This window comes from Castor canadensis, chromosome 11 (assembly GCF_047511655.1).
Source record: "Castor canadensis chromosome 11, mCasCan1.hap1v2, whole genome shotgun sequence".
NCBI lineage: Eukaryota > Metazoa > Chordata > Mammalia > Rodentia > Castoridae > Castor > Castor canadensis.
Genome location: NC_133396.1, coordinates 126,599,097 through 126,625,949, shown reverse-complemented (window position 1 = coordinate 126,625,949; position 26,853 = coordinate 126,599,097). Strand labels below are relative to the sequence as shown.

General features: G+C 48.9%; 1 protein-coding gene across 4 annotated transcripts; it reads right to left on the bottom strand.

Annotated features, from left to right (window-relative positions):
- Positions 1-2,792: 2,792 nt before the first annotated feature.
- On the bottom strand, positions 2,793-26,853 carry Rab7b (RAB7B, member RAS oncogene family). Of its 4 annotated transcripts, none has more exons than XM_020180696.2 (6): positions 26,672-26,853; positions 20,044-20,216; positions 19,483-19,609; positions 18,562-18,777; positions 11,118-11,243; positions 2,793-4,824 (listed from the first exon to the last, which is right to left on the bottom strand). In XM_020180696.2, the coding sequence occupies exons 2-6, from the start codon at positions 20,094-20,096 to the stop codon at positions 4,747-4,749; spliced, it is 600 nt and encodes a 199-aa protein (XP_020036285.1). In that variant the 5' UTR covers positions 20,097-20,216; positions 26,672-26,853; the 3' UTR covers positions 2,793-4,746. The 4 variants fall into 4 exon arrangements, with proteins under 4 accessions (XP_020036285.1, XP_020036286.1, XP_073904593.1 ...); XM_020180697.2 differs by having other exon boundaries at positions 20,044-20,112; XM_074048492.1 differs by lacking the exon at positions 26,672-26,853 and adding an exon at positions 20,339-20,587 and having other exon boundaries at positions 20,044-20,112.

Genomic DNA, 26,853 nt, shown 5'->3' with positions numbered 1-26,853 from the left:
AAAGGACTGAGGGTGTGACTCAAGTGGCAGAGTGACTGCCTAGCAAGTACAAGGGGCTGCGTTCAAACCCAAGTATCAAAAAAAACCCAAGCACAGCAGACAAATAATTATAATAAAGGATTTCAGGTGCCACTTATTGCAGATGTTTCTGGAGTATCAATCACTCATTAGGCATGACTCTGGACAGGGAGGGTGTTCATGTGCGTGTGCGATAAAAAACACCTCTCCATCCTAGTAGGACTGATGCTTGGGCACTGTGAGGAGGGAGATGGGGTCTGTGGTGACACGTGAGTACCCTAAACAGGTGTCAAGCAAGGCCAGCTGGAGGAAATGCAGTCTCAGCTGATAATTCACAGCCAAGGAGGCAGTGGCCGTTTCCAGCAGAGGCAGCCCTGCTGGCCGGGAGGAGGTGAGAGGCAGCTGGAGCTTTGGTTGGAGCATTTAGCGAGTTGAGACCCGGAGGCATGGGCCCGTGGTGGGGGGGCCTTGTGGACCATAAAATGGACTGTCCTCACGGATGCCATAGGGGTGCTCTGTGGAGGGGCCAGGAAGGAGGCAAAGGGCAGCTGGCGGCCATAGGGAGGGCAGAGTGTGGCCTAAACCAGAGATGCTGGTCCCCTGAATGAGAGAGGAGGGAGCGGGCCCAAGGGACCATGAGGGGTGGTGTGGATAGGACTCTGCTGAATGTGTGTTGGGGAGCCTCAGTCTTCTCAGTTTTCTGAAGAATGAGGCTAGTGCTATCCGGGGTGGGCTCACTGACACAAGAGAGGCTCTCAGCAGGGTCACTGTCCCCCACTTGTCCCCAGCATCCTCATCTCTTCCTCTGTTCCTATGCTGCCCTCCAGTGTAACAACCTCATAGCAACAAGGGCCAGCTACCTCCTGACCGTCCAGGCCTCTGCTAACTGCCCATCTCTCTTCACCCCCCCTCTCCCTCCCTCTCCCCCCCCCACTCAACAAATACCACACACACCTACACTACAACACACACACGCTCATGCAACACACACATCACCCCCTGCACGCCACACACACACTACCCCACGCACACACATGCCACGCTGCATATCTCCTAATCCTGGTATAGGTCACTGCCATCCCTGTTAGTCAACTTTCTGGGGCCTGGGCTCCTCCCATCCTAGAGGAACTGCAGGTGTGCACAGTGCCTGCCACAGCCAGGCCTGTTGTGTATGGCTCCATTAGTTTTGGATATCTCGGCTGCCTTTCCTGTGGCTTCCGCTGGGCTGTGCTCCTGGGAACAAGGCCATACTGAGGGTGCCTGGCACTTGCCTGACTACAGGAAACAGCTAAGGAGCTACCTGCCACTGGGGGATGGTCAGACAGCTCTGGGGGTGGGGAGAGGAGGGAGAGAAAACAGCAGAAACAGTGGGTATTTCCCCAGACCCCCTTGGGCAGTTTGGCACCTAGCCACCCAGACCAAGTTTATTTGGTGATAAGATTGCCTTTGTTTGCCCCCAAACCCCAAGGGCATGTGCCACCCAGAGCCCTGGCCTGCATTTTCTCTCCTCAGCCTATAGCAGCTTCTCAGAGCTCAGCAGCCTGGGCCAGACATCCTCTCCTCTGAAGGATGGCCAGGAAGGGGCCCTGGCACATGTTGTCACAACCCCCCAGGCCCCAGGGAGTGTCACTGTGGTAGACTGAAGTCACAGCCCCTGGATGTTGCCTCCTTCAGCCAGTGCGTGCACTGGGGTGAGAAGTGAGGACACACACAGAATCAGAAGTACGTGGACCCGGGGTGGCCCACAAGGAGGGCCTCTGTTGGCTTAGTGCACTCTACCTGGCTGTCCCCTAGTGTGGCAGGACAGATGCCATGAGTCCTCAGGCTCTCAGATCTTCAGTCTCAGGTGTGGTGGTCCAGGCTTCTCACTCTGAAGAAGGTGTGAGCTTTGTGGCATAGGCCTAGGTTGAATTTCAGTGTGGCCTGGCTCTTGACAACCAAAGAACCTTTTTTCCTTCGAGCTGGGGGAGGGCCGGTGGGCCTGGCTGGGGCTCTGCCATTCTGGAGGGCACTGAAGACTCACTGTTTGCTTAGGACTTGCTTTCTGCCCCCAGGAGGGCTGGTCCCTGCTTTAAGGCTCTATTTCTGCCGTCTTGAAATTCTTAATAATTTTCCAACAAGGGACTAGGCATTTTCATTTTGTACTGGGCCCTGCAAATTATGCAGCCAATCTTTCTTTTTGTCACCTGCCCATTAGTATTATTTGCATTTCAAACTATGTAGATATGGCTTTTTAAATTTTAAAAAATATAGTCAGTCCTTATTCATTGGGTGGGTTTTTTTTTTTAACATTTCAAGACCCCCAGAAGATGCCTAAAAATGTGGATAGTACCAAACCCTATGTATGCTGTTTTCTCCTATACAAAGTTCAATTTGTAAATGAGGCACAGCAAGAAATTAGCAAAAACTGACAATAAAATAGGACAATTGTAACAATATAGTGTAATAAAAGTTGTATGAATATATATTTCAAAGTATCATCTTGTAGTGTTCTCAACCTTCTTGTGATGTGAGATGATACAATGTCTTTGTGATGGATGAAGTGATATAAATGACCTAGGCACGGTGACATAGTGTTAGGCTCCTTGCTAAAAGCTACTTGAACACAAGCACTTGATACTATGCAATTAATCTGATAACTGAGGTGGCTACAAAGTGAGCACTGGACAGGTAGCATATAGAGTATGGATACACTGGACACAGGGATGACTCATTTCCTGGGTAAGATGGTGTGAGATTTCATCACACTACTCAGAAAGGCACACAATTTAAAATTAACTTTCTGGAATTTTCTGTTTAATATTTTTGGTCCATAGTTGACCATGGGTAGCTGAAACTATAGAAAGTGAAACCATGAACCAAGGCAGACTACTGTCCCACAAAGGGTAGCAAACAAATGACATATTTAGCAGTTGCTGTGCTCATTTGGAAGCAGTTTGTATGTACACTGTGGTCCCCAAGCTGATGCCCACACACCCACATGGAACACTTCCATCCATCTCACAGTCTGACTGGCTCCCAGGAGAGCTGGTGTATATGCAAAATGTCACCCCTGTGAGGGAGTGTCATTCATCTCTGGCAGCTCTGAAGGACATGGAGAGTAGTGTGCAGGGCCCACCCTGCTGCAGCACTAGCTCCATACTGCCACCAGGGTGAACTGGTCCATATTCCAGAGCTAGGTGGCGGGAGAAGGGCCTCCTTCTAAGTGAATGTTTGGGGACAGATGACACCTGCACAGCTCTGCTTGGAACTTGGGAAAGGTGACTTCTGTGGAAACAGGAGGTATGTATGGTGAGGATGAACTTGGCCATTGAGACCCTGAATGTTCACTTGCCCACTTCCTTCAGGCTGGGCCACCGAAGCTGTGCTCTCTGAAGCCAGAAGAAAAAATCCAGTATGGCCTTAGAACCTGAGGGATTGTGTGTGAGCTCTCCAGGCTCCTCCTTCTTGTATTTGTCTCTGATTCTCATTTCTTGCCTGAAACATATATGTTGCAGTTTTTTGGCCATTTCTTTCTAGGATTAAGATATTTGAATTCTCTTGCCCCACAAATTGGGCTCAACTTGCCCAGATCAAGCTTTAAGCGCCAGCAGCCTGGACGCAAGGGGCACTGCTGCCCTCTGGTGGTCAGTCAGCAGAATGTCAAGGTTCCCTGTGCGGGGCGGGGTCCCTCTCCTCTCTGGGACAGCAGCTTTGAGTCCTCAGGTGAATGAATGTCCTTTTACTGTTCCTGGAACACAGCAGGCTGGTCCTTGCCTCAGGGTCTTGTCTTTGCTGTTCCTTCCCCTGAAATGAAATTCCTCCAGCTCTCAGGTGGTAGCTGCCTTCTCATCCTGTAGCTTTCAGGCCAATGTAACCTCCTCAGGAGAGCCCTCCTGGACCACTGTGTCTAAAATAGCCCCTCATCCCAGCCTGTCTTGTTGCTCTGTTTGAAAACATCTATTTAGGTTCTGTGTCTCTCACCTCTCTCCCTCACAAATGGAGGCTCTGGGAGGTCAGTGCTCCTGTTTTCTTGGTCACTGGACCTTAGTGCAATGTATGTACTAGGCTGTCAAAAATACTTGTTGAAGGAGTAAATAAATGTCAACAACAGAAATTGATATTTAAGTGCAGCTTCTGGTTCTCAAAAGCACACTCTGATATGGCCCTGGTGCCTTTCACTCCCATTTGACAGATGAACACACTGAGGCCATGGAGATTTATGTGAGCTGCCTGAGCACTCAGTAGGGAGGAACAAGCAAGAATCCTTGGTGGCTTTTCCTGTGCCTGCTCAGTCCTCTGCTCTAGAGGGAGCCTCGGGGATTCCCAAGCTGGCTGGCCTCTGCCAGGAGTGGAGGTCTTGTGCAGGGGTCCATACCTTTCTTCCTGGCCTGGTTGCTGAGGAAGGCTAAGCTGTACAGTTGTCTGAAACTGTGTTTGTGGATTTGGGGGTGTGAAGCAGGAAGGGGTGACAGGACAGAGGGCAAGGGGCAGATGGGAGATGGCAAGAGCGCTGGAGCTTACTGTGACTTCTCCAGGGCCAGGCTTTGTCTGTGACATTCTAGGCTTCATCCAGGCCCCAGAGGACCCAGCCCTGCCACCACTGGAGAACTGCTCTGGTTTTGGACCCAGCAATGGTCAAGGGCTCTGGCTGTAGTGCCTTGGACTCTGGGCTGGGTGTGGACAGGAAGTGGGGGTCCAGCCTGGGATGAGCAGGCCTGGGCAGCTCTGTCTCTGGGTGTCTGGCTGTCAGCAGCACCTTCTTCTTGGCTGGCCTGGCGAGAGCTTGATGGAGTCTGTGAGGTGATTCTCGCGGATGCCTTGGTACTGGGGAAGGAAAGAAGAATCAGTGTTCTCACAGCCTGAGATCAAAGAGCATGGCGGTCTAAGCTGCTGCTGCTTTTTTTTTTTTTCAATACTGGGGTTTGAACTCAGGACCCCTGCTGACTTACTAGACTGGCACTGTACCAGTTGAGCCACACACTTGGTCCTTTTTGGCATTAGTTATTTTTCAGGTATGGTCTCAAGTTTTTCCTCCCAGCCTGGCCTTGGACCATGATCCTTCTATTTGTGCCTCCCCAGTAGCAGTTGGGATTATAGCAGTGAGCCACTGTGCTTGCCCCTGTTCTGTTGTTTAATGGTTTGGGCAGGCTGGGTGTTTTCTTTCCTTCCCATGGTACTGCTAAGAAACTGAGGCTCAAAGGGAAAGCCATCACCTTTCTGCCCTCTGTCTTCTCCACCACCCCTCTTCTTCCCAGGAGCTGGGAGTTGTTTGGTGGCTGGAGTCGGAACTCAGATCTCCTGACCTCCAGCCAGGTCCCCTACCTTTCCATTCTCCAGAAGGGAAAACTGAGGTGACACCTGGGTTCAGGCAGAGATGATGACAGCCCACTCCTCATTTCTGCTGGAGACCTCTCTCCACAAACACCCCAATTTCTCCAATCTTCTTTTCACCTAGGCCACCACCACCCTCTTCTCATTGGGCACCTGAAAGAGCTCAGCTGCCCTCTGTCCTTCCCAAGTGCAGGGCGCCCTCCCCAGACAGGCTCAGTGTCTTTTCTTGGCCTCTCTGCTCCTCTATCTGCTCTCCTGTCCTGACAAGGACCCAGAAAATGTCCTCTGTTGGACATCATTGAGAGCCCCTTCCTCTGTTCCTGGTAAGGGTAAGGTGATGAGAGGCCCCTCCTCAAGCCAAGGGTTCCATGGGGCTGAAGGATTTCTTCTTAAACGGACAGAACTCGCCCTTTCTCTGCTGTGACTTCTGCCTCTCCATAGCGCCATGCTCCACCCCCCATTAGTTCTGTACGTGTGAGAGCAAGGCATTTAGCAGGTGTGCCCTCAAGGTGTGTAAGCAGCTCAGGCTGTGCTGGAGTGGCAAAGTGGTACCTGGTGTCCTTGTCTGGGGCAAGATGCAGGGACAGGGTTGTGTCTTCTGTCTGAATTTATCTCCTCTCCAGTGCCCAGGTGCAGGCTGGGAGCCCAGCTGGTGAGCACCAACCACAACTATAATGCCCATGACGCTGAAACTCAGGAGATGGCATAAGGCCCCACTTGCTGCACTTTGATGACAGTGGCCCCCAAGAGACACAGAAGGTCCCCTGGTGCCCTGTCACTCACTGCCACCACCACTTGACCATTGACCATGCCAGCCCAGGTCATGGTGCTGGGCCCTGGAGCTGGCCTTTCTTCACAGGGTGCCTGTCCTGCACAGCCGCCATTCTGACCCCTCCCTCATCAGGTCAGAGCATTAGCTGTCTTTAGTCACCTTAGGTGATGAGTCTTGACTATCCATCAGCCAACTCTTTTGAATTCTTACAGTATTTGAATAGGAAGAATTAGTGCCAGGGGTTGGTGGCAGTCTGAGCTCCAGGGTGGCCCCACATCCTTGCTTGCTGTCCCCTTCCTCTAGGGGGGATCCTGGCTCACAGCTGCAGAACACCTCAGTGCCTCCCCAGCTACCACTTGAGAAATCAGGTGCCTGAGGAGGGACACCCTGGCGGCCTGGCTCCTCCCAGTACAGCCTGGGTGCCCGCTCTGACCTATGCTGGACAGTGTCTAGTTCTTCAGCTGTGCCCTTCTGCTGTGGACAGGGACCCTCACTTCACTGAGTTCATTTTAGTTAAAACCCAGCATTTCTGAACTTCTTAGTGAGGGACTTCACTGTTGGAGTGAAAGGTCTCTCTCTCTCTCTCTCTCTCTCTCATGGGGTCTTACTATGCAGCTCAGGCCTCAGGCTGGCCTGGAACTCATGATCCTCTTGCCTCAGCCTCCTGAGTGCTAGGATTACAAGTGAGTACCACCATGCTTGGCTAAATGATATTCATTTGATAATGACATCATTGTGCTCCTCAGAAACTTGTGGTAGTTTCTGGGTTTCCTCTCTCATCCTAACAGCCAAGGGACCTTGGCTGAGATCAGGAACTTTCCTTTTGGACTCAGGGATAGGTCTGCTGTTTCAACAACCCTGAGTGTGCCACAACCTCATGTACATGCAAGGCCCAGTGGAGACCTCAGAGTCCTGAGCCTCTCACAATGGAGAGGAAGGCAATTTAGAGACCCTGGAGCCACTATAGGGCTCTCTGGGCAACCTCATGTTTTAGGATCAGAACAGATGCTGTCCCAGGCAGGTGTGAGGAACTTCCACATTCATTGCCTGGGTAAAGCTGGAGGGCTTCACTCCAGTTCTCCTAATAATAGTTGTATCTTCCCAGGTCCAAGTCAACCTTGAGCTCTCTAGTTTTGATATTCCTTTGATAATGATATCATCTTGCTCCTCAGATTTCCTGCAAAACTTCTGAGTAGCCTGCAGGCTGTAATCAGGATCCTATGCAGTTTTTTTTCCAGGCCCTGGTCATCTGGGCACCCTGCACCACTAACTGTAAAGTAACACGGGGAAGTTCTAATGCATGAATCACTTCAGTGGGGCGTGACTGAGGGCATGTCCTTGCTCTCTGCCCCCCAGCCTGGTCCTCTCAGCAGCCTTGCCTTTAGGTCTTGCATCCTGAGGACCTCAGAAAGGTGTATGTCTTCACTGAACAGATGCTAGCCGCCCCCTTCTCTCCTGGATCGTGTCTTTCCCCAATTAATGGAGAGGAACTGAGCCTCCATGCCCCATCTCATGCCTCTGGAGCTGGGCCTGGCCAGCCCCAGCTGGATGGTGTTGTTAACCTTCTAAGAGCAAGATCCCACCATCCTGATTCCATAACATAGGGGTGTGTGTGTGTTTGATCTTCTTTAATTACGAGGGTATTTTTTTTTTTCATGGTACTAGGGTTTGAACTCAGGGCCTCACACTTGCTAGGCAGGCGCTCTACCACTTGAGACACTCTACCAGCCCTTTTTGTATTTGGTATTTTCAAGATAGGGTCTTGGAAATTATTTGCCCAGGCTGACTTTGAACCATGATCCTCCTGATCTCTGCCTCCTGAATAGCCAGGATCACAGGCCTGAGCCACCAGCGTCCAGTTTATGAGGGTATTCTTAATTGTATCTTGGAATAACTAAATACCCTAATCCTAGAATGTGGCCAAATTGGGACAGTAAAGTAATCTACCTACTTAGACAAAATCTTAGACAAAATGCTACCTGGGTACCTATGTGGACTCTGTAGGTGACTCACAAATCTCTTTCTAGTGCAGAGCTCACTGCTGAACTCAGACCTTTCCAGCTGGCGCTCAAGGAAGCTCCAACGCAATGTGCTCAAGTAGACCCCACTGCCTTCTCTCACACAACCTCTGCTTCCTGTCTCAGCTCCTCTCCTCCCTGGACTACTGCTGTAGCTTCTTAGTTAGCCGTGGAGCCCACCCTCTGTAGCACGAAGCTCTCCTGAGGAGAACCCTATACACAGCTCCCACTTAAACACAGCTACCTTTTATTTAACCCTTTTTTTTATTCTATATTATTTTATTTACCCCTCACGACAAGCCCATGAGGAAGACACTATTGATACTTTACCTGCGAGCAGTGGTGGCTTAAGGAGGCTGCTGACTTGCTTAAGAACACGAAGTGAGTAAGAGGTGGAGCCAGGATTTAAAGTCCACTCCATCCAACTTCAGAGCCCCAGTTCCTCCCTCCCCCCAGCCTGGGGCTCCCTCCTTGCAGTGTTCCTCTCACACCTTTCTCTCTGAGCCCCCAGCAGGTGGGAAGGAGCTCATACCTCCCCAGGAAGGAGGGCAAGGTCCTGTAGGAGAGGACTTTGAAAACTCTTTTTGACCTCAAAATATGTTTGCAGACTTCTATTTCACCTTTAAAAATCCATGTGAATTTTACATCCTGGGCCCGGTGCGTTTATCTGGGCTTTGTTTGGTTTTTTGATCACACTGGTGTTTGAACTCAGGGCCTCACGCTTGCTAGGTGGGAACTGTTACCGCTTGGGCCACTCCACCAGAATATTTGCCTGAATATGAAAATGTTTCTCTTCCATATTTCTGAGAATGAGACCTGGCAGAAAGACGTGTCTTGTTGGGCTTCAAGGTCCTGAGTGGGCTCCTGAGTACACTGGACAGTCCAGCAGCATTGTCTGGAATAATGGACATTCCTTATGAACTCTGATCTCCTCTTGGTGGTGGCCCATGAGTCCTCTGAGATCTGGTGTTGTCACCCTTTGCTGGCTTCATCAGCCACATTCCTCCTCCCCCAGGAGCCCTCAATACTATATTTCCTTCCCAGGGAACTCACGTTTCTCACACGAGCTCCATGAACTCAAGTCCAGACCTCTGGCCTTGATTATCCTTTCTACCCTTCTTACCCTCCCGCTCACACCCCCAGGGACCTAGGGAGTCCACCTGCAAACTGTGAATTGCTTTTCCAAACTCTGCCCCTGCTGGGGCTCCGAGAAGACATCCTTGCTCTCCCCTTGCCACCAGCTGTCTCTGAGACACCTCTGGACCTTCCACAGTCCCCTGCCTCACTCGTCACTTCGTGACTGTCTGTCTTACTTTATTGACCTTGAGAGTGCTGGGGTCTGAATCTCCAATTCAAGCTGGAAAGCTTGGGAAATGTTTTTGAATTGAATTATTTTTGACTTATAGATGAGGAAACTGAGGCCCAGATAAATCATATGTCTTGCCCAGGTGTCTATCTGAAAGTACCAGGGCAGAACCCAAATCCAGGTCTGTCTGACTGGACGCACTATACCTATAACCTCCAGACTTCTGCTCAGTTAATTTCCTATACAAGTCAGGGAGACTGTCACAGGATTGCCAGCCTATTCTCTTGCCAAGAAAGGGTGTCAAAAACAACATGCAGGGGTGACCCAGTAGGAAGGACATAATTTAACCTCAATTCAATACGAAGGGCATGATTTCAAGACTACAGGACACCTTCTCTGAAGGACAGATGCTCATCGCACACAGGTACTGTTAGTAGTGCGATGTCTGCTTCCTTGTGACTGAGCAATTGTTGGGGAGTATTTACCATATATCCTGATATAAAGTGATCAACCTTCCTGGGCAGTGGCACAAACAGGCAACCTTCATGTTAGGAGCCAGCCTTCCTGACTATGTGACAAAGCCTCACTTCTGGACCGTGCACTAAGAGATGGACACCGCTCTTCCCTCTGGTAGGAGGCAGTGAGGGCTGGAGGCGAGGAGCAGAAGGCAGACCTGAGATCAGGGCTGGGCAGTGTGAGGAGGGCGAGCCCATGGCTTCCCCTGCGTAGCCACTAGAGGTAGCTGCCGCCTCTCTCCCAGCAGGGCCCTGAGTGCTTCTCAGGACAGCAGGCAGTGCACAGCCAGTTGTCACGCACGGTGACAGCAGGATGATGGCAGATGCTCCCACATAAGGAAGCTTCTGATCCCCCATCTGCACCTACTCATTTTCTCCACTCAAAGTCATTGTCACCATGATGCTCTCTCTCTTTTAAGAAGCCTGCCTTGATTCAAGGCAACAGAATGATGAAATCGGCTGAGCTCCTTCCCATACCAATCTCCTGGACCCTCTTCTGAGCTTCCCAACTCTTTATCAGAATAGCGTTAAAACCCTGCCCCTGCTTCTAGACAGCTGTCCATCACCCCCTCCCTTCTGCTCCCTCCACTCCCGCACAGGGTGGGTTGTCCTGTGGCCCTCCCCCATCACCAAGTCATGCCTTGTCTATCTGTCTATCTGTCTCTTTCCTCACACTGAGGGTCCCCTGGTCCCCACATGGTGTGGGCCACATATGCCACACTCAACACACACTTGTGAGCAATCACACCAAGGGGTTTGAGTCTCTTCCTCTTTCTGATTGGAGGCTGTCGGCAGCTCTTGCAGGTTGGATGTTCCACTTGGACAAATGCTTGGCTCCATGGGGCATCTGTCCTGACCATGAGGATTGGACTAGAACACCTCCTCTCAAACCGTTAGTAAATTAGAGTCTTCAGGGGCGAGGCAGAGATAGGACCGGGGTTTTTAGATGCTCTACGAGGCATCATGATAACCAGCTAGATTGCGGACGCACTGATCTCATACATGCTCTCAGGCCCTTTATGCCTCTGGCGTCTGTGGTGCCAGAAATCTTGAGCTCATTTTGCAACTAATTCACTAACAGGATGGACACTCCTCTTCAAACCCCACCCCCTACGTCCTCATCTTTGCCCAAGGACCCCAGCCCAAGGCCAGTCCTGGCTGGTGCCATCACTTACCCTGGATAGAGCTCGGCTGGCCAGCACTTCAAAGGCTTCCACCACATTGATGTTATTCTTGGCACTGACTTCAAAGTAGGGCATACCCTTCTCTTTACACCAGCCTTGAGCCACCTCCTGGGGCACCTGAGTGAGGGAAGAAAGATCACTGCTCCTGTATTGTTATCATGGCTGCCACCACCCACCATTGTCATGGCTATACTTTCATAGCCTTGGAAGTTTGTCCCCTCTAAACTCACATCCCCTGTGTGACAGTGCTAAGATGAGAAGTGATTAGGACATTGAGAAGGAATAACGTCTTTCTCCAGGGAGCGAGTTCTTGCTTGAGGAGACTGGATTAGCTACCCTGAGAGCAGGTTGTTAGAAAGGAAGGCTGCCGCTCAGCTTTGCCTCTTTTGTTCTCACTACCCTTCCACTTTCTGCCTGAGTCAAAGCAGCAAGAGGCCCTCGCCAGCACCATGTTCTTAGACTTCCCAGCCTCCAGAACAAACCATCCCGGTTATTCTGTTACAGCAACAGAAAACGGATTAAGGCAGTCACACTCCCACCATCATCACATCCCTAACGTCATCACATCTCCCATCATTACCACCGTCACTATAGCCACCATCACCACCACCACTCTAGTTTCTTGAGACACTTCCACATGTTTTCTCTTAAATTTGCAACATGAATCTCTGAAGTGAGTATTGCGAGAACTGAGGCCTGGAGAATTAAAATCTTTGCCCAGACTGTATGGGACTGAGCAGGATTTGAACACAGAATCAGAACTTACTGCACTTGCTGCCTTCCTAAGACCTGAACTAGGAACTTCTTCCTGCCATTGGCTCTTTCTTCAGTCCTTTCAAAGGGAAGTGGACATAACAAACACCGGCCAGGCAGGGCAGGGAAGGAGGACTTCCTTCCTAACCCCTGGCTGTCTGTACAGACCCCAGGCCCTACGAATCCTCTTTCCCCAGGTAGAGTCCCAGCTCAGTTAAGAAGTTCCTGCTACGGGTCAACCTCTGTATTAGATACTTCATCATATTTTAACTCACCGAATGTGTTCACTAACAACACCTCCATGTTATAGACAGAAACAGTGAGGCTCAGAGAGGTTCAGGGACATGCCCCAGATCACACGGAGGAGAGAAGGCAGAGCTTGGGTACAACTTTAGCTCAGCACTCCCCTGGCACGCAAACTGCTTCTGCAGGGGGCAGAGATGTGACGACAGGGCAGAGATGTGACGAGACATGGCTTCCAAATGCAAACAGCTGATCATAGTTTGGGGCTGTTGGATTGGAGATGCCCTGGCAGCCATTGAGATTACGTACAAAGACAATATTATCGCTGAGTTTGATGTCCTATTAGTTATTTTTTTGGGGGGAGGGAATATAACCACATATGGATCACTTGCCACATGTGATTCTTTATAAGCATTATTTCAATTTATTTAAGGAATCAAGGTCTTTCTTCTGGAGAAGGATGATTCTGCTCCTCTCCCAGAATGCAGTGCAGGCAGGGATATCAAAGACTGTCAACCAACCTCATCAAGGTGTGTCTGCTCACTCCTGAAGCTTCTGGGAATTTCTATCTTATTGGGACTAAAAAATACCATTGCTGTCCACTCTCTCTCTGGTCCTTGCTCCCCTGGCCTCAGGGGTGGCAGGAAGGTCCAGTGGTCTGCATCTTTCTTTCACAAAGCTCTGCTGTCCACCAGCAACAACAAAGCTCTGGCATTGTGAGGCTTACAACCTCAGGTAGGAGGTTGAAGACGGGGGTCAGTTAGGCAGTCTGTCTAGTCTCCCAGGTACAGCAGACCATGAGTGGAGCAGAGAGAATCCCTAAGATCTAATCGTGGCCTCTGATCACAAGCTCCTCCTGCCTTTGGGAGAAGGGACCCCAGCATTGGCCAGATGTTCCCTCCTGTGGGACACAGATGCCCAAGAACTGGTGAGCAACCAAGACTCCTCACACAGTTTGGGTAACATCCTGGATGATTTGTAGGAAAAATCACAGATGGCTGGTCGTGTCACCAATAACACGCAAATAACTAATCATTAGACATAAATATTCCTTACACCTTGATAGCATTTTAGGCACTAGAAGGATTTTGTATCTTTCTGACTATTTGAGGGAATTCTATTTCTTTTACCTTCTAGCTTCTTTATCTCCTGCTTCCTGTCCAGTCTTTCCCCTCTCCAGTGCTGAGCATTTAACTGGCCTTAGGGTTGGAGCTCAGGAGTTCCTGTCAGCTTCCAGGTCAAGTGAAACAGAGTAAAGTAACTCTGCTTCTTCAGGAGGCAGGGGATTTTTTATATTTCAAGGCATGAGAAGCAGAGTCCAGGAATGGTGCCCAAGGTCACCCAGTGACAGAGCTAAGAAGGCCTGTCTTCAGCTCCAGTGCCTATCTCTGCCGTCCATTCCATCCTGCCAGACAGTGACTGGGTCTGCTGGCTGCCCAGTAGGACACACTGTTTATCTCATTTTTCTCTGTGTGGTTTTAGGGAATGATTTGATACAAACTTCAAAGTATCAGTTGAGATTATGTTACAAAAGATTTCTTTTTCTATTCCCCTGAGCCTACCCCACCTTTAGCTGGCTAGGAAGAAAGCCACCCAGACAGCGTTTTTCAGTTTTGTTCAATTCCAGCTACAGTTTCATGACTTTTAAAATCACCTTATCTTTTATTTACGAAGTACAAAAGTTATTTATAACTCAGACTCTGGCTCTGGGAATAAATTCAAGGTGTGGTGTTTGGGGACGTGGGACACATGAAAATCTTAGAAGTGTTATTTCCATGAATTTTCCTTTTGACAATCAATGGACTATTCATATTTTAGTTTTGCTCATTCACTGGAGACCAAATATTTGACAAAATTAGGCCAGTTCCCATCATCTTATTTGTTGTTTCCCACCTTGAATGTATTAAAATGACTGATTATGTAAGTTTAAAATGAGCCTGTCTAACACTAGTTAGTAAACCATCAAATCATTACTGACAGAGAATTCTTTCAGAAAACAAGGTCCTCATTCCATGATTTGGTAGTAAGTCAGAAATTACTTCCCTGACCATACAGCAAAGAATTCCTGTCCTATGCGTAAATACCTTGTAGCACAGATGCTCAGGAACTGTTCTTCCTGAGAAACAATTTTTTCATTGTTACCTTCTATAGAAGTAGTAGAAATTTCTTTAAAAGTTATCAGTAATTTTCTTTAAATTATTTTGGATGTGTATGTGTAGTCATTGTGATAAAGTATATATGACATATAATTTAACATTTTAGTCATTTTTATTTTATTTTTTGGTTACTGGGGATTGAACTCAGGACCTCATGCTTGCTAAGCAGGTGTTCTACCATTTAATCCACAGCTCCAGATCTGTTTTGTGTTTGGTATTTTTGAGACAGGGTCTTGTGACCCATTTGCCTAGACTGGCTTTGAACCGAGATCCTCCTGATCTCTGCCTTCCTAATAGCTAGGATTACAGGCATGAGTCACTGGTGCCTCACCCCATTTTAGTCATTTTTAAGCATATAGTTCTGGGGTGTTAAGTACATTTCTATTGTTGTGCAACTATCAGCCCTACCCAAATCTAGAACTTTCTCATCTTTCCCAATCTAGCAAAGTACTTTCAAATATTTATTTTTTAATCGAGTAAAAAAAACTGCTGTGATTCCCAGTCTGTCCCTTAGCGATAGAAAGGAGGATAACAACCACATCATTTCCTTTGATCCTTAAACAATCTCAGGAAATCTGTGTTCTGGTCTTTGTTCCAAAGAGGAAGAAACTGATGTGTATACAGGACACACATGGAGCATGGTGGTGTGGATGGGACCCACCTCAGCTAGAGAGACTGAAAGAGTGCTCAGCCCCTGGGCTCTGTGCATGTGGGCATGTGCCTCCCAGATTCAATTCTTAGCTTTTCTCCCATTTCTTCACCCTCCCAGCCAGAGGCTAGCAGACCCCTTGGTAGTCCTGTGCCACAGAAAGCACATCTGAGGCAGGTTGCTGCCCAACCTCTTCCCTTAGCTGTACAATCCTGGGTCTCAGAATTAAAATCCCTCTTCTCTCCCCACCCACTTCCTCCTCTTCACTTCTCTGTTCTCATTTCATTATTGCACAGAACTTCCTCACCTCTAGTTCCTACTAACCACGACCCTCCAAACCCTTTCTCTGGGTCTACCTGCTTGACAAACTCCCCTTAGTCCCCTTTCTCCAGAATCTTCTTTTTGCCATCTCATCTTGGCTGACTCTGGCTTTTCCTGGGGTCACTGCTCCCCCTCTCTGCATCCTGTGGGGCTGTTCCCGTACACACCTCACCCCAGATGCCAAAGGCACCTCAGTGCTTCCTTCAATCTTTATTCTTCCTCTTTCTGTAAATCAAAGCTCATCACTGCCCAATGGGACCCTGTCAGTCATCTCCTGCTCTTCTCCCCTTGAGGCAGCCCTCATCCTTGTGTGGCTCCCTCCCCTCTCATCACACAGCACAGCTCACAGTAGCCTTGGAGTTCCTTCCTCTCCAACAGTCTCTCCACTTCTGCCTCTTCTTCCCAGGGTCAGACCCTGGACCTCTGCAAATCCTACACCTGACTTCTCTGTATATCTGTAGTCTGTTTTCCTTTCGACTCCCACAGCCTGCCCCCCGCACCCCCCCCCACCAATCCTGCCTTGCTCTTCAATCTCAGACACATCTTCCCATGGGGTCCCATAACCTACTTCTCTCCAGGGCATCTCAGCCCTAGTCTTTGGCCACTCTGGCTTAGAAAAACCTCAATCCCAAATCTCCTGTTTCTGGCATTTATCTCACACAAGGCCAAGAAGAACACAGCAAACTCTACCTCAAGTTCATGATCTCCTCCTTCAGATGAGCCCTTGGTGTCACCCATCAACTTTGTCTTTATCCTTGATCAGCTTCTCCTCCCATTCCTCCCAGGGGTGACTGACAACGCTTCACCCTGGTTCTTTTTTTTTGGGCAGTACTGAGGCTTGAACTCAGGGCCTTGTGCTTGTTAGGCAGGTACACTACCACTTGAGCCATGCCTCCAGGCCTTCATCATGATTCTCAAGCCTTCTATTCAGTTTCCTCCTCATCAGAATGTGGAAAAAGTTGGACTCTCAGTCTTGAACTTTCTCCACTTCCCACCCTACCACCTATAGACACGTGAAGCAAGATGGTAAAATGGACATTTGGGCACCGTAGTTTGATAAATGTCAGATACGAAGTGAGTTGGAGTCATACCACCCTGGGATTCTGCATTTTCCAGAGGCTCATGACCAAGAATCTCTTTGATGACTCTAAAACCCACAACGTGGCTAGAAAAGGGAGGATTAGAAAGGATTCCTTTGGCGAGAAACTTGTATTGTCAGTACAACTACTCCTGTCTCCCCAAGAGGGGACCAGTAAAGAAAGCCTCATTTCTAGTCAAAAGATGGCTTCATGGAGGATTGTTATCATATGGCCCCTGGAGTCTGATGGACATGGCACCTGAGGAATCGGGGACAGAGAGAGAACTTCCTACAGCAGAGCTGGAATGCATTAGTGCACCTTGCACAGGTGAGTTCTACAAGGGACTGCCACGCTAGGACCCTAAGAGGACTGCCTGAAGCTGAGGAGGGAGAAGGGGAGAATGCGAGACCCTTGTTGGGGGAGGTGCAGGGAAATGTTCCTTGTGGAGGCTTCTTAGGGACTCAAAGGAGTGACCCACAGAAGAAAGAGCTTGCCATGCCTACAGCCCAGAGAACACAAAACTGCCTTGTGACAATACCAGACAATTAAGAATGGTCCCACTCTCCTGACCACTTCTCCTTCCTTCTCTATCCAGATAGGATCTCACCACACAATTACCATCTCAAATAAGGGGGCCGGGACTGTGAAGTAAGGAGAGTCTCCCTGCTGCTGCCCCAGTGAGGAGAAGAAAGGGAGACCCCTTTCTTTTGAATGAACCTAGTACTGTAATTGGATATCTGAGACTGGATATCAGTAATTTGAACTTGACACTGGGCTTCCAACCTGAAGCAGCCGCACAGAACTGAAGACCTCTAGCTGTTTCCAGTATAGACTTTCCTCTGGAGTTTTGTTCTTATGTGTTCCAAGGCCTGCCAGTCCTCTCCAGCCACTCAGATTCTGCACATCCAAACCAAACGTGTTCTCTCTTCTCTACCAATGGTGGGAGCAGCTGGAAGTCCCCTCCCACTTCCCTGTCCTCCTCCTGTCCATCACCATACTTCATGGTACCAAGTGATGGCTCAGTTCTCCTGGAAAACCAATGTGACAATAAGATTCAAACTCCATGATTCTGTTCCCTAGTACTTCTGTCTGTGAAACACTAAGACAACTTGGTTCAAACAGCTTTTTTTTTTTTTTGGTGCTACTGAACTCAGGCAGGTTCTCTACTGCTTGAGCCATAGCTCCACTTCTTTGTGCTTTGATTATTTTTCGGATAAGGTCACACTTTTTGCCCAAGCCAGTCCGGACCATGATTCTCTTTTTTCAGGTGATGTAGTAGATTGATAGGTGCATGCTACCATGCCCCAATTTTTTCTGTTTAGATGGTATTTGCAAACTTTTTTTGCCGTTGTTAATCTGGAAGCTAGATCCTTCCAATCTCAGCCCATGTAGGTTGGGATGACAGGCTTGTGCCCTGTGCCCAGCTATTGGTTGAGATGGAATCTTGAGAACTCCCTGCCCAGGCTGGCCTAAAACCACAATCTTCCTACTCTCAGCCTCCCAAGTAGCTAGGGTTATAGAGCTGAGCCATCAGTGCACTGCTCAAACAGGTCTTTAAGGCATTATTTGGACTTTGTTTGGCACAGAGCATCTTTACAAAGTAAGTGACCTCTATTCCTTTCTCATTCATGGGCAAGGATGAAAAGAGCCCTCCACTCAATGGCCCTGTCATGGTCAACACCTGCTCAAGTGGAGCCGCTGCAATCATGGAGCAGACCAGTTGTCGTCATGTGGCCAAGCCACGATCTGAATAGGTTTAAAGTAATTAAAAAAATTGTTGCTTTCCCATAAAGTTTATAGATCTAAGAATTTACAAATGCAATCTCCACCTGGCTCTAGGCAGCAACACTGTCCTTCAGACAAATTCCAGTTCCACTGGGACCTAACTTCCAACTCTGCTGAGGCCTTCACTCCTTCATTTCCTGTTGCCCTCAGTTCTCAGCTCACATCCTGCCGGTTCTTCAGCCTGGAACCCCCCTCTTCTAGGACACCTGTTCTATAGTCTCAGCTTTGGTAGATGTCCCTTCATTATGGTCCCCAAATCATCAAGGTACATCTCCATTATTGTATTTACCACATGGTACCATAATTGTCTCATAAAGTGTGTGTATCAACAACTAGACTGGAATCCTTGAGGTAATAACTGGGCCTGATTTACTTTTGTATGCATGGGACTAACAGAGTGCCTGGCACACAGGTGCTCGCACAAAGTTTGTTGAACGACTGAACAGTACCTTCCTGTCTGCCAGATCGATTTTGTTCCCCAGCACCACCATGGGATAGGACTGCTCCATGGGGATGATCTTGGCCAAAACATCGCCCCGCCAGATATCCAGGGCTTCAAAGGACTCCAGGTCAGTGACATCAAAAGCCAGGAGACAGCCATCGGAGCCCTTGTAGAATGTAGACACTGTGGAACGGAACCGTTCCTGACCGCCTGTGTCCCAGATCTGGAGGGAAAGAGCAGCCGCCCCATGGGGCTGTGATGAGTGACTGGAGGGAGGTTCAGTCAGGTCACATCGTGCTAAGGCTCCCTGTTCCGAGAAGGGAAAGCCCCAGCCCAGGTGTGTGTGGTCCTTCCACGTGGGCACCGTACCCGCCCACCCACGTACACTACGACACCTCTGCAGTGTTGTTAACGTCCTGCCAGTACTTTCACATTTGAGCCCTCATTTTTAACTCTGGGTTATCACAGTAGGAGTTTTATTCCCATCTGACAGATTTGAAAACTTGGACCTTGAGAGTGACTTGCCCAAGTCCACTGCCAAATTTTCCAGGGGACCTGAGGCTAGGCTGGGATCTCCCAGCTCCAGAATTAGTTATCTTCCTTCTAGATCAGGCATTAATACTATCCATTCCCTCCCCGCCACACACAAAAAAAGGGGGCAGATAGTAAATATTTTTGACCTTGCAAGCCACACTCTTTCTGTTGCATCTACTAATCTCTGTCATTGCGGTGCAGACAGTAAATAAACAGATGGGTGTGGCTGGGTCCCAGTGAAGAGACCAGATTTGGCTCATGAGTTGTGTTGAAGTCTGCTGACCTCTGCTCCAGACCATTATATGGTTCACTCTGCTATGCAAGTGACTGTGCAGGGAGAGTGGGTGATTTTCAGGTGTGGATAAGTCGAAGAGGGAAAGAGAGGACTACTCACCTGGAGTTTCAAAGTTGTGTCATTCAGGGTGATGGACTTGGAGAGGATGCTGGCCCCCAGTGTGGTCTGGTATTCCTCATGAAACATCTTATGCACATATTGGTGAAGGAGGGAGGTCTTCCCCACACTGACAAAAAAGCCCAGACACACATGAACACACGCCTGCAGACATACACACACGTGCCCTGGCACTATTCTCACCAACCCCTTGTACTGCTGTCTCTCCCTGAGATTCTAGATTTCTAACATCTGTGGTCCAGGGACTAAGGAACTAGGGTAAGTTCTAAAAGCAGAAACCAGTTAAAGTGAGCAGAGAGGTTTGGAGAAGATTGACTGCCACAGTAGAGCCCAGGTTCTTCCTAGGTGTGGCTGGCAGTAGGACACAGAGCAGTGGAATGGCTCACACTGCCAGTTACTGCAGAGAGAAGACCAAAGCCATCAGCATCCTGCTTGCCTCTTTCTCACAACTAAGTCCCATTCCTTGAGGTGGGATGCACTTCCACTGCCACCTTGACTCAGAAAGGGCCCCTTGGGAGTGGCCCTGAGCAGGGTTTCACTTACCCAAGTGCTCCGACAATTATGAGCTTCAAGTCCACCTTCTTTTGGGGATTCATGAAGAGGCTTCAGAGTCTGTAGGGAAACAGAGGTCATCTTCACATTGGCCAGTGTTTCCTGTGGCCATTGTCACTGAGGCTGGCCCTTTTCTATGTGCAGGTCTCTGCATTGCGCCCAGGCTATTTTCCGAAAGAGACACATGAGTCAGCAACCCTTTCACTCCCTCCTCTTACTTCCTGTAGTGGGGGGGTCTCTCAAGGCTGGAAGGACAGTGCTCCCACAGGACAGGCAAGTCACTCACCCTTCACTCTACCAGCCCTGCTCTGGGAGGCAGCCTAGAGTGCCAAGAAGACAGGACAGGATTGAATAGTGGCCTCCCAGACAGTCCAGCCTGGAGCCAGGGATGGAGGACAGTGTGAGAAGAGGAGATGGGGTGGGCAGGACAAGGGTCCCTTGTCAGAACGGCCCAGAGGCTTTGGATGCAAGAGCTCCCTCCCCCAGCCGGAGGTGAGGCTGAATGGAAGAATCAAAGGCTCTTTTCTGCTGCAGCTGGTGGTGTGTGGGGAGGGATAGAATAGGGAGGGGTTGGTACATGTTTCTGGAAAGCTACTCGACAGCAAGTGTTGAGAACCTTAAAAATATTTCTGACCTCCATTTCTAGGAATCTGTTCTAAGGACATAATCGGAAATGAGAACAAAGAGTCTTGTTCAAGAACATTCTTCACAGTATTGTTTATAAACACCAGACAATAAAGAAGTGATAAAATCATGGCACACAGTGTACTACTAAGCAGCCATTAAAATGGAGTTTCTGAGCGTTTTATCATAACATGGGAAGGTACCCGTGCCCTGGGTCTAAATGAAAAGCAGACGATCCTAGACTATACATATATCACCATATGTATTTAAATGTATATGGCATTAAAATTGGGTTAATAAAATATTCTTTCCTTCTGTTTCTTGGCAGTGCTGGGGATTGAATCCAGGGCTTTGGGTATGCCAGACCAGCGCTCTAATATTGAGCAACACCCCTAGCCCTCAGCACGTTGTTCTGAAATACAGAATGTGTACATCATGAGGTGTTCGAATCGAACCAACGCTCGCATTACTTCCCACACTTACCATCGTCTTTCGACAAGAACACACAGGGCCTTGTACTAGACAGTGAGATGAAGGAAGTAGGAACCCACTGTAGAGAGCACCACAGACCAATGCGGCCAATGGACACCTCAGAACGTATACAGTGCCTGAAATATGGTGGTAAAGATAAAGTAGGCCCTAAAGAAATGGAACACGTGGCTGGGTGTGTATGTGTGTGTGTGTGTGTGTGTGTGGTGTGTGTGTGTGTGTGTATGTGATGTTTTCCAGGAGGGAATGAAATCAGCAAGATCTGGGGATAGAGGAAGGAGAAAGTGGTTGATTGGCTTCAGGGAAGGGTGAAAAGGGAGGGAGACTAGAAAGGAAGCAAGATTAAGATGGACTGTGGACATTCCTTACTCATTCATTCACCGACTCATTCATTAATTCACTCACTCACTCATTCACTCTTCAATTAACAAACATTCCCAATTGTCCAGACATTTAGAGGAAGGGAATTCCAGGTATTAACCCAGGCTGGCATATGGCAATAAAGTTACTGCCCACAAGGGAAACCAGCCAAGGGAGAAGGGGTTCAGAGGCTTCTGCAAGGGGTGGATCTCTAAGCATCAGCTATCACTTTGGAAGGAGACTGGGAGCAATGGGGCGCTGTTTTTTAAAGGCTTTGGTACAGTGTATTAACTTTGTTTTAAAAACCAATCAGTGCCTTAGAAAGGAAGCCAGAAACCAAAGGGAGGAAGGGACGAGGTGGAGAAGGAATCGGCACTGGCTGATCACTGGCAGTGGGCAGCACTAAAGTACTCTTCCTCACCACAGCCCAGTGAGATGGGCACAGCCAGGGTTCAGAGAGGTGAGCCACTCAAAACTTATCCAAGGCCACACATTTATAGTAGCAAATGGATGAGCTAGTGCTGAATGGAAGGCCAGAGAAGGTCCTTCTGTGTCTTGGTGCCTTCTGATCACCTGAGTTTGAATCTATGGAAGCTGCATGCACAGAAATCTGAGGCATTGGGCTCAGGTCTGGTGACCTCAGCAAAGCCCTAGGAGAGCTGGAGGACATAGAGAGAGGCAGCCATCAACCAGCAAAAACCCTTGTTCCTTCCTATTATTGCTTATACTCTCTCTTCAACAAAATTAGAGATAAGGGCAAAATAGTTTCTGCCTGGTAGCGAGGGGGTAGGGGAGGAGAGGGAGGGGGCGGGTAGGTAAGGGAGGGGACGGCGGGGGGTAGAAATGACCCAAACATTGTATGCACATATGACTAAAAGAAAAAAAAAAAAAGAGAGAGGCAGCCACAGTGGCAAAGAGGTACAGTGAGAGCTAGGGGACTGGGGTTGCGGAACAGGAGCTGTGTGTGGATCTGCCACAAGGATGGGGAGACCACGATGCTGAAGCATTTGCTCTCACACGCTAATGTGCACACACAGTGACAGAGAGAGGGTGCCTCACACTACAGGCTTACATTTATTAGTCAGGCACTGCGCTGAGAGCTCGCAAATATACAAGGAGACAATGTGCACGTTGTTGTGAGCGTTGCTTAATCAGTACATTGTTATAAAATATTTAACACATTAGACATAGTTATGATGCACTTGCTAGCACAAATTAAGGGCTCAAGAAATGTTAGTTACTTTATCACACGAAATAGCTTGTGAGGTTAGCACTATTATCATCTCTATTTTGCTATCAAAGAAACAGATGTTTATAGCTGAGTGTGGTCACCTACTCCTGTAATCCCAGCTATCTTGGAGGTGGAGATTGGGAAGATCTCATTTTGAGGCTCGTCTGGGCAAAAAGAGAGCAAGACCCCATCTCCACCAATAAAAGCTGACGTGGTGGCATTTGCCTGTCATCGCAGCTATGTGGGATGCCTAAATAGGAGGGTTGTGTTCCAGACCAGCCAGGCTATTTGTGACATGTTATTTAAAAGCAAAAAGGGATGGGGACATGGCTCAAGTGGCAGATCATGTGCGTAGCAAGCATAAGGCTCTGAGTTCAAGCTCTAATAGCACCAAAAAAAAAAAAAAAAAAAAAGGAAAGAAAAAAGAAAAAAAGATGAAGTAATGAAGTGGGAAGATACACATGATAATTTAAGTAAAAAAAAGTACTGAACATTTGGTAGAGCACGATCCGAAATTATATAAAGACAAACAACCTGTGTTGACTGTTTAATATAACGCATACTGTCTGTGAATACGCAGAAAGCTGAGCAAGGGGCACCCCATTGTGATTAATAAGAGATATGGGAAAGGTAAAGTAGAGGCTTAGATTGCTTCTGTAATTTAAAATTATCAGATAAAGGCTGGGTGTGGTGGTACACACTGGTAATCCTGGGGAGTCTGAGGCAGGAGAAATGCAAGTTCAAGGTCAGCCTGGGCTACATAGCAAGACTCTGTCTCAAAAAAAAAAAAAATCAAGTAAAGACTTAACCCTCTTTACAAGGATGGATGGATGGCCCCCCAAAGCCATCTGAGTGTGACTTTCTTATCGGGTGAGTCACTTTGGTGACTTGGAGGAGTAGGAATAATACTGGTACCATGGAGAGATCATGAGTTAATGATTTTTGGGGTCACAGCTGTTTCTCATTTCAACATCTTAGATCTTGCTTCCTTCCTTCCTTCCTTCTCTCCCTCCTCTCCCTTCCTCCTCCTTCTCCTCCTTCTTCTCTTCCTCTTCCTCCTCCTCCTTCTTCTTCTACTCTTCCTTTTCCTTCTTCTCCTTCTTCTTCTTTCTCTCTCTCTCTCCCCCCCTCCCTCTCTCTACCACTTGAGCTACACTCTCAGTCCTCCTTCACTTTAGACTTTTTGGATAGGGTCTCACACATTTTGCCAAGGGCTGGCCTGGTGCCTCAAGTAGTTGGGATTACAAGCAGGCCCCACCTTTGGCCTTGGATGTTTCTTAAGCTTGGTGAATCTGTTCACTCCTGGGTAAAATGGACATCACTCATGGCTGTAGCATATGTCATATACTTACAGCATAACAGGCTCCTGAAGTTGGGAAAGATCCATTTAACAACTGGGAGAGGGAGAGGGGTTTGAGGCAGAGCTTGCTGGTTTCTGAGTGTGAATATGTCCACCAAGGCTGATCTCAGGCTGCCAGGACAGAACCTGAACACTTACTGGAAGGTTCTCAAAGGTCACTTAATTCTATCTCTCGGCACTACCACACTTAAGGAAAGTGGAGCCAGACCTGCCCTAGGCTGCTTCTTCCTCCGGCTAGGGGTGGATGTCTCCTTGAGGCCAACTCACAAATGTGCTTAATCCCACTGCCGCAAGCCAGCCCTCTGAGGTTTGAGGTCTTCCCTTTGGGTTTTACATCAGTCATCTTCTGCTCCTTACAACTTGTCCCACCCTTAACTCTGAGTTCCTCCACCCCTTCCACCAGCCTGGCTCCATTCCCTTAATGTCCCCTCCAAGTGTACTGTCACTGCAGATTCCCTCATTCTACTCCCATGAGGGCAGATATTTGCTGAAGCTGCTATTTAAAAATAACCTTGTCCTTGGGGTTAGGATCACCAGCAGCAAGAGAGTGACCTGGATTGGATCAGTGCAAGAAGGGTGGTGCCTTGGGGCAACCCTGGCAGGGCCTTCCCAGGAAAGCACATGCCGACTGCAGACAATGGCTGAGGTTCCTTCTTGTCTTTTCTACTCTGCCCTGGGCTGGGCGGTGGCCATGGCTGTCTTTTTATGCCTCTTCCCACCCACTTGGCTGACTCACTTGCTTCAAAGCAGGGCTTCTTCTAGAAACCCGACTGAGTCATGTCCACTGTTGGGTAACTGAGTAGCAGGCGTGGAATGCAGGACCTGCCTTCAGCCAGCCCTGGCCCACGCAGAGCAGAATGTATTCCCCACTGCACGGGAACACCCTTTTCCCCCTCTTGTCTGGCAGCACTTCCAAGGCAGGGCTCTGGAACCCTGATCATTTGCAGAAACTATAGCATGGCTGTCTATGGAGCAAGAAATACTGAGCTTTTGCCAAGTTCTGCAAGAATTGTTATTATTTTTTTGGTGGGAATGGGGTTTGAACTCAGGGCTTTGCATTTGCAAATTTACTGCTTGAGCCATGTCTCCAATCTATTTTGTTCTGGATATTTTGGAGATGGGGGTGTCTCATGAACTATTTGTCTGAGCTGTCTCGATCCTCAATCCTCCTGATCTCAGCCTCCTAAATAGCTAGGATTATAGGTGTAAGAACTCTTGACACTGCTCCATCCTTACCTTTCCACATCCTTGCTCTCTCTACCCCATCGGCCCCAGCCAGAACTCAGGAACAGTTCTGGGTCTTGGGTGAGGTGCCACGAACGCTGGTAGAGACTGGTGAGTAGGGATACCTAAGAATTCTGCAGAGAGCACAGCCCTGCCGTCTCCAACATACAATTTTCCCCGGCTTCTTATCTCACTCTTCGGCACCTGTCTCCACCCTGTCCTTGGAAATGGCAAATATATCCACCCTGAACGGTCTTAAGAGGCACATGTGTCTATGACAAAAGGCAAACTCTCCGGGGAGCACATAGCTTTGTTGCCTGTTGGGATCACTCACAACTTTGCCTTACCTGCCCAAATTCTAGCAGGTCTTGACCTGCTCCCCCAGGGAAGTGCACACACAGTTCTGGATGCAGGAGCCTTGGCTTTCTGGTTCTGTAAGTTCTTTGGGGGCATTAGTCCTGCCTCCCCAAGTAGACTGCCTGTGCTAGGACAATGCTCCACAACTTCACCCCCGCCCTGAGATCCAGGCTCCATAAATAGATATCCATCCATTCATCTGTCATCCATCCATCTATCCATCCATCAATGCATTCAGCGCAAGCAGTTCATACTTACTATGCACCAGCACAAGGTAGATCTGAGTCTATCCTGAACCCCAAAGAAATGATTTTTATTAATTCATAATGCCCAGCAAGTGTAGAACACTGGCAGTTTACAAAATGTCATTATAGCTCAGTGGATTCCTGAGTCAAAAACTAGCTGGTGGCGAGCTGAGACTGGAACCCAGATCTGTCTGACGGTTCATTGGCTCGCCTAGCATTGCAGCTCTTTGCCATGGGAAATAGTTATGATTTAGAAAGAGGGAAAACTTTCTACACCAGGAGCTCGCCTTTCCCTGCTCAGACCCTTTGGTACACACAGCTCCATCCCAGAAGATACCCTGTCCCTGTGGCAAGGGGATTCCAGGGGCCAGCAGGTCCCAGCTCTCCCGGAGGGCTCAGGTTGTTGGCAGGTCCTGTGAATTTGGAACAGTAGTACCACCCTGCTCTGACTGAGCTGACTGTGGCTGCGTCTTGCCTGGCACTGTCGGCCCTTGTGGATCCCTGAGCAGGGCCCCAGCTTCCTGGCTGGGCGAGTGGGGAAGTCCTTTCATGCCACCATGCCCAGGGAGTTTTTGCATCTTGGGGGTCTTGGGGCTGCAGCTGATCTCTGCAGGTGCCCGGTTCTGAGGGTCACCCTTGTACACTTTGCTTCCACTCCTCCCCACAAACAACCACATAACTCTGGGGCTGCTGGGTAGAAAGAGGACAGAGAAGTTCCAGATCACTTACAGCCGTGCTGGGCAGCGCTCGGCCTCCAGGGCAGGCAGGAGCTCTCTTGATCTGCGTTTCTCTCTTCGAGCAACGGTTTCAGCCAGGCCAGACCAAAACGACTTTGGGGAGGGACCACTTCCCTCTGATTTTCCTCCTGTCCCTCCTTGTGGAGCACAGACTTGGGAAAGTTGCAAAAGAGG

Bases quoted from the DNA above. Each gene is read 5' to 3' on its own strand.
- Rab7b (XM_020180696.2), bottom strand. From the start codon at position 20,096: ATGAATCCCCAAAAGAAGGTGGACTTGAAGCTCATAATTGTCGGAGCA. The intron at 18,778-19,482 runs GTGAGTAGTCCT...CTTTCCCTCCAG, and splicing joins ACACAACTTTGAAACTCCAG to ATCTGGGACACAGGCGGTCA. The intron at 4,825-11,117 runs GTAAGTGATGGC...TTCCTTCCCCAG, and splicing joins CCAGCCGAGCTCTATCCAGG to TACCAAGGCATCCGCGAGAA.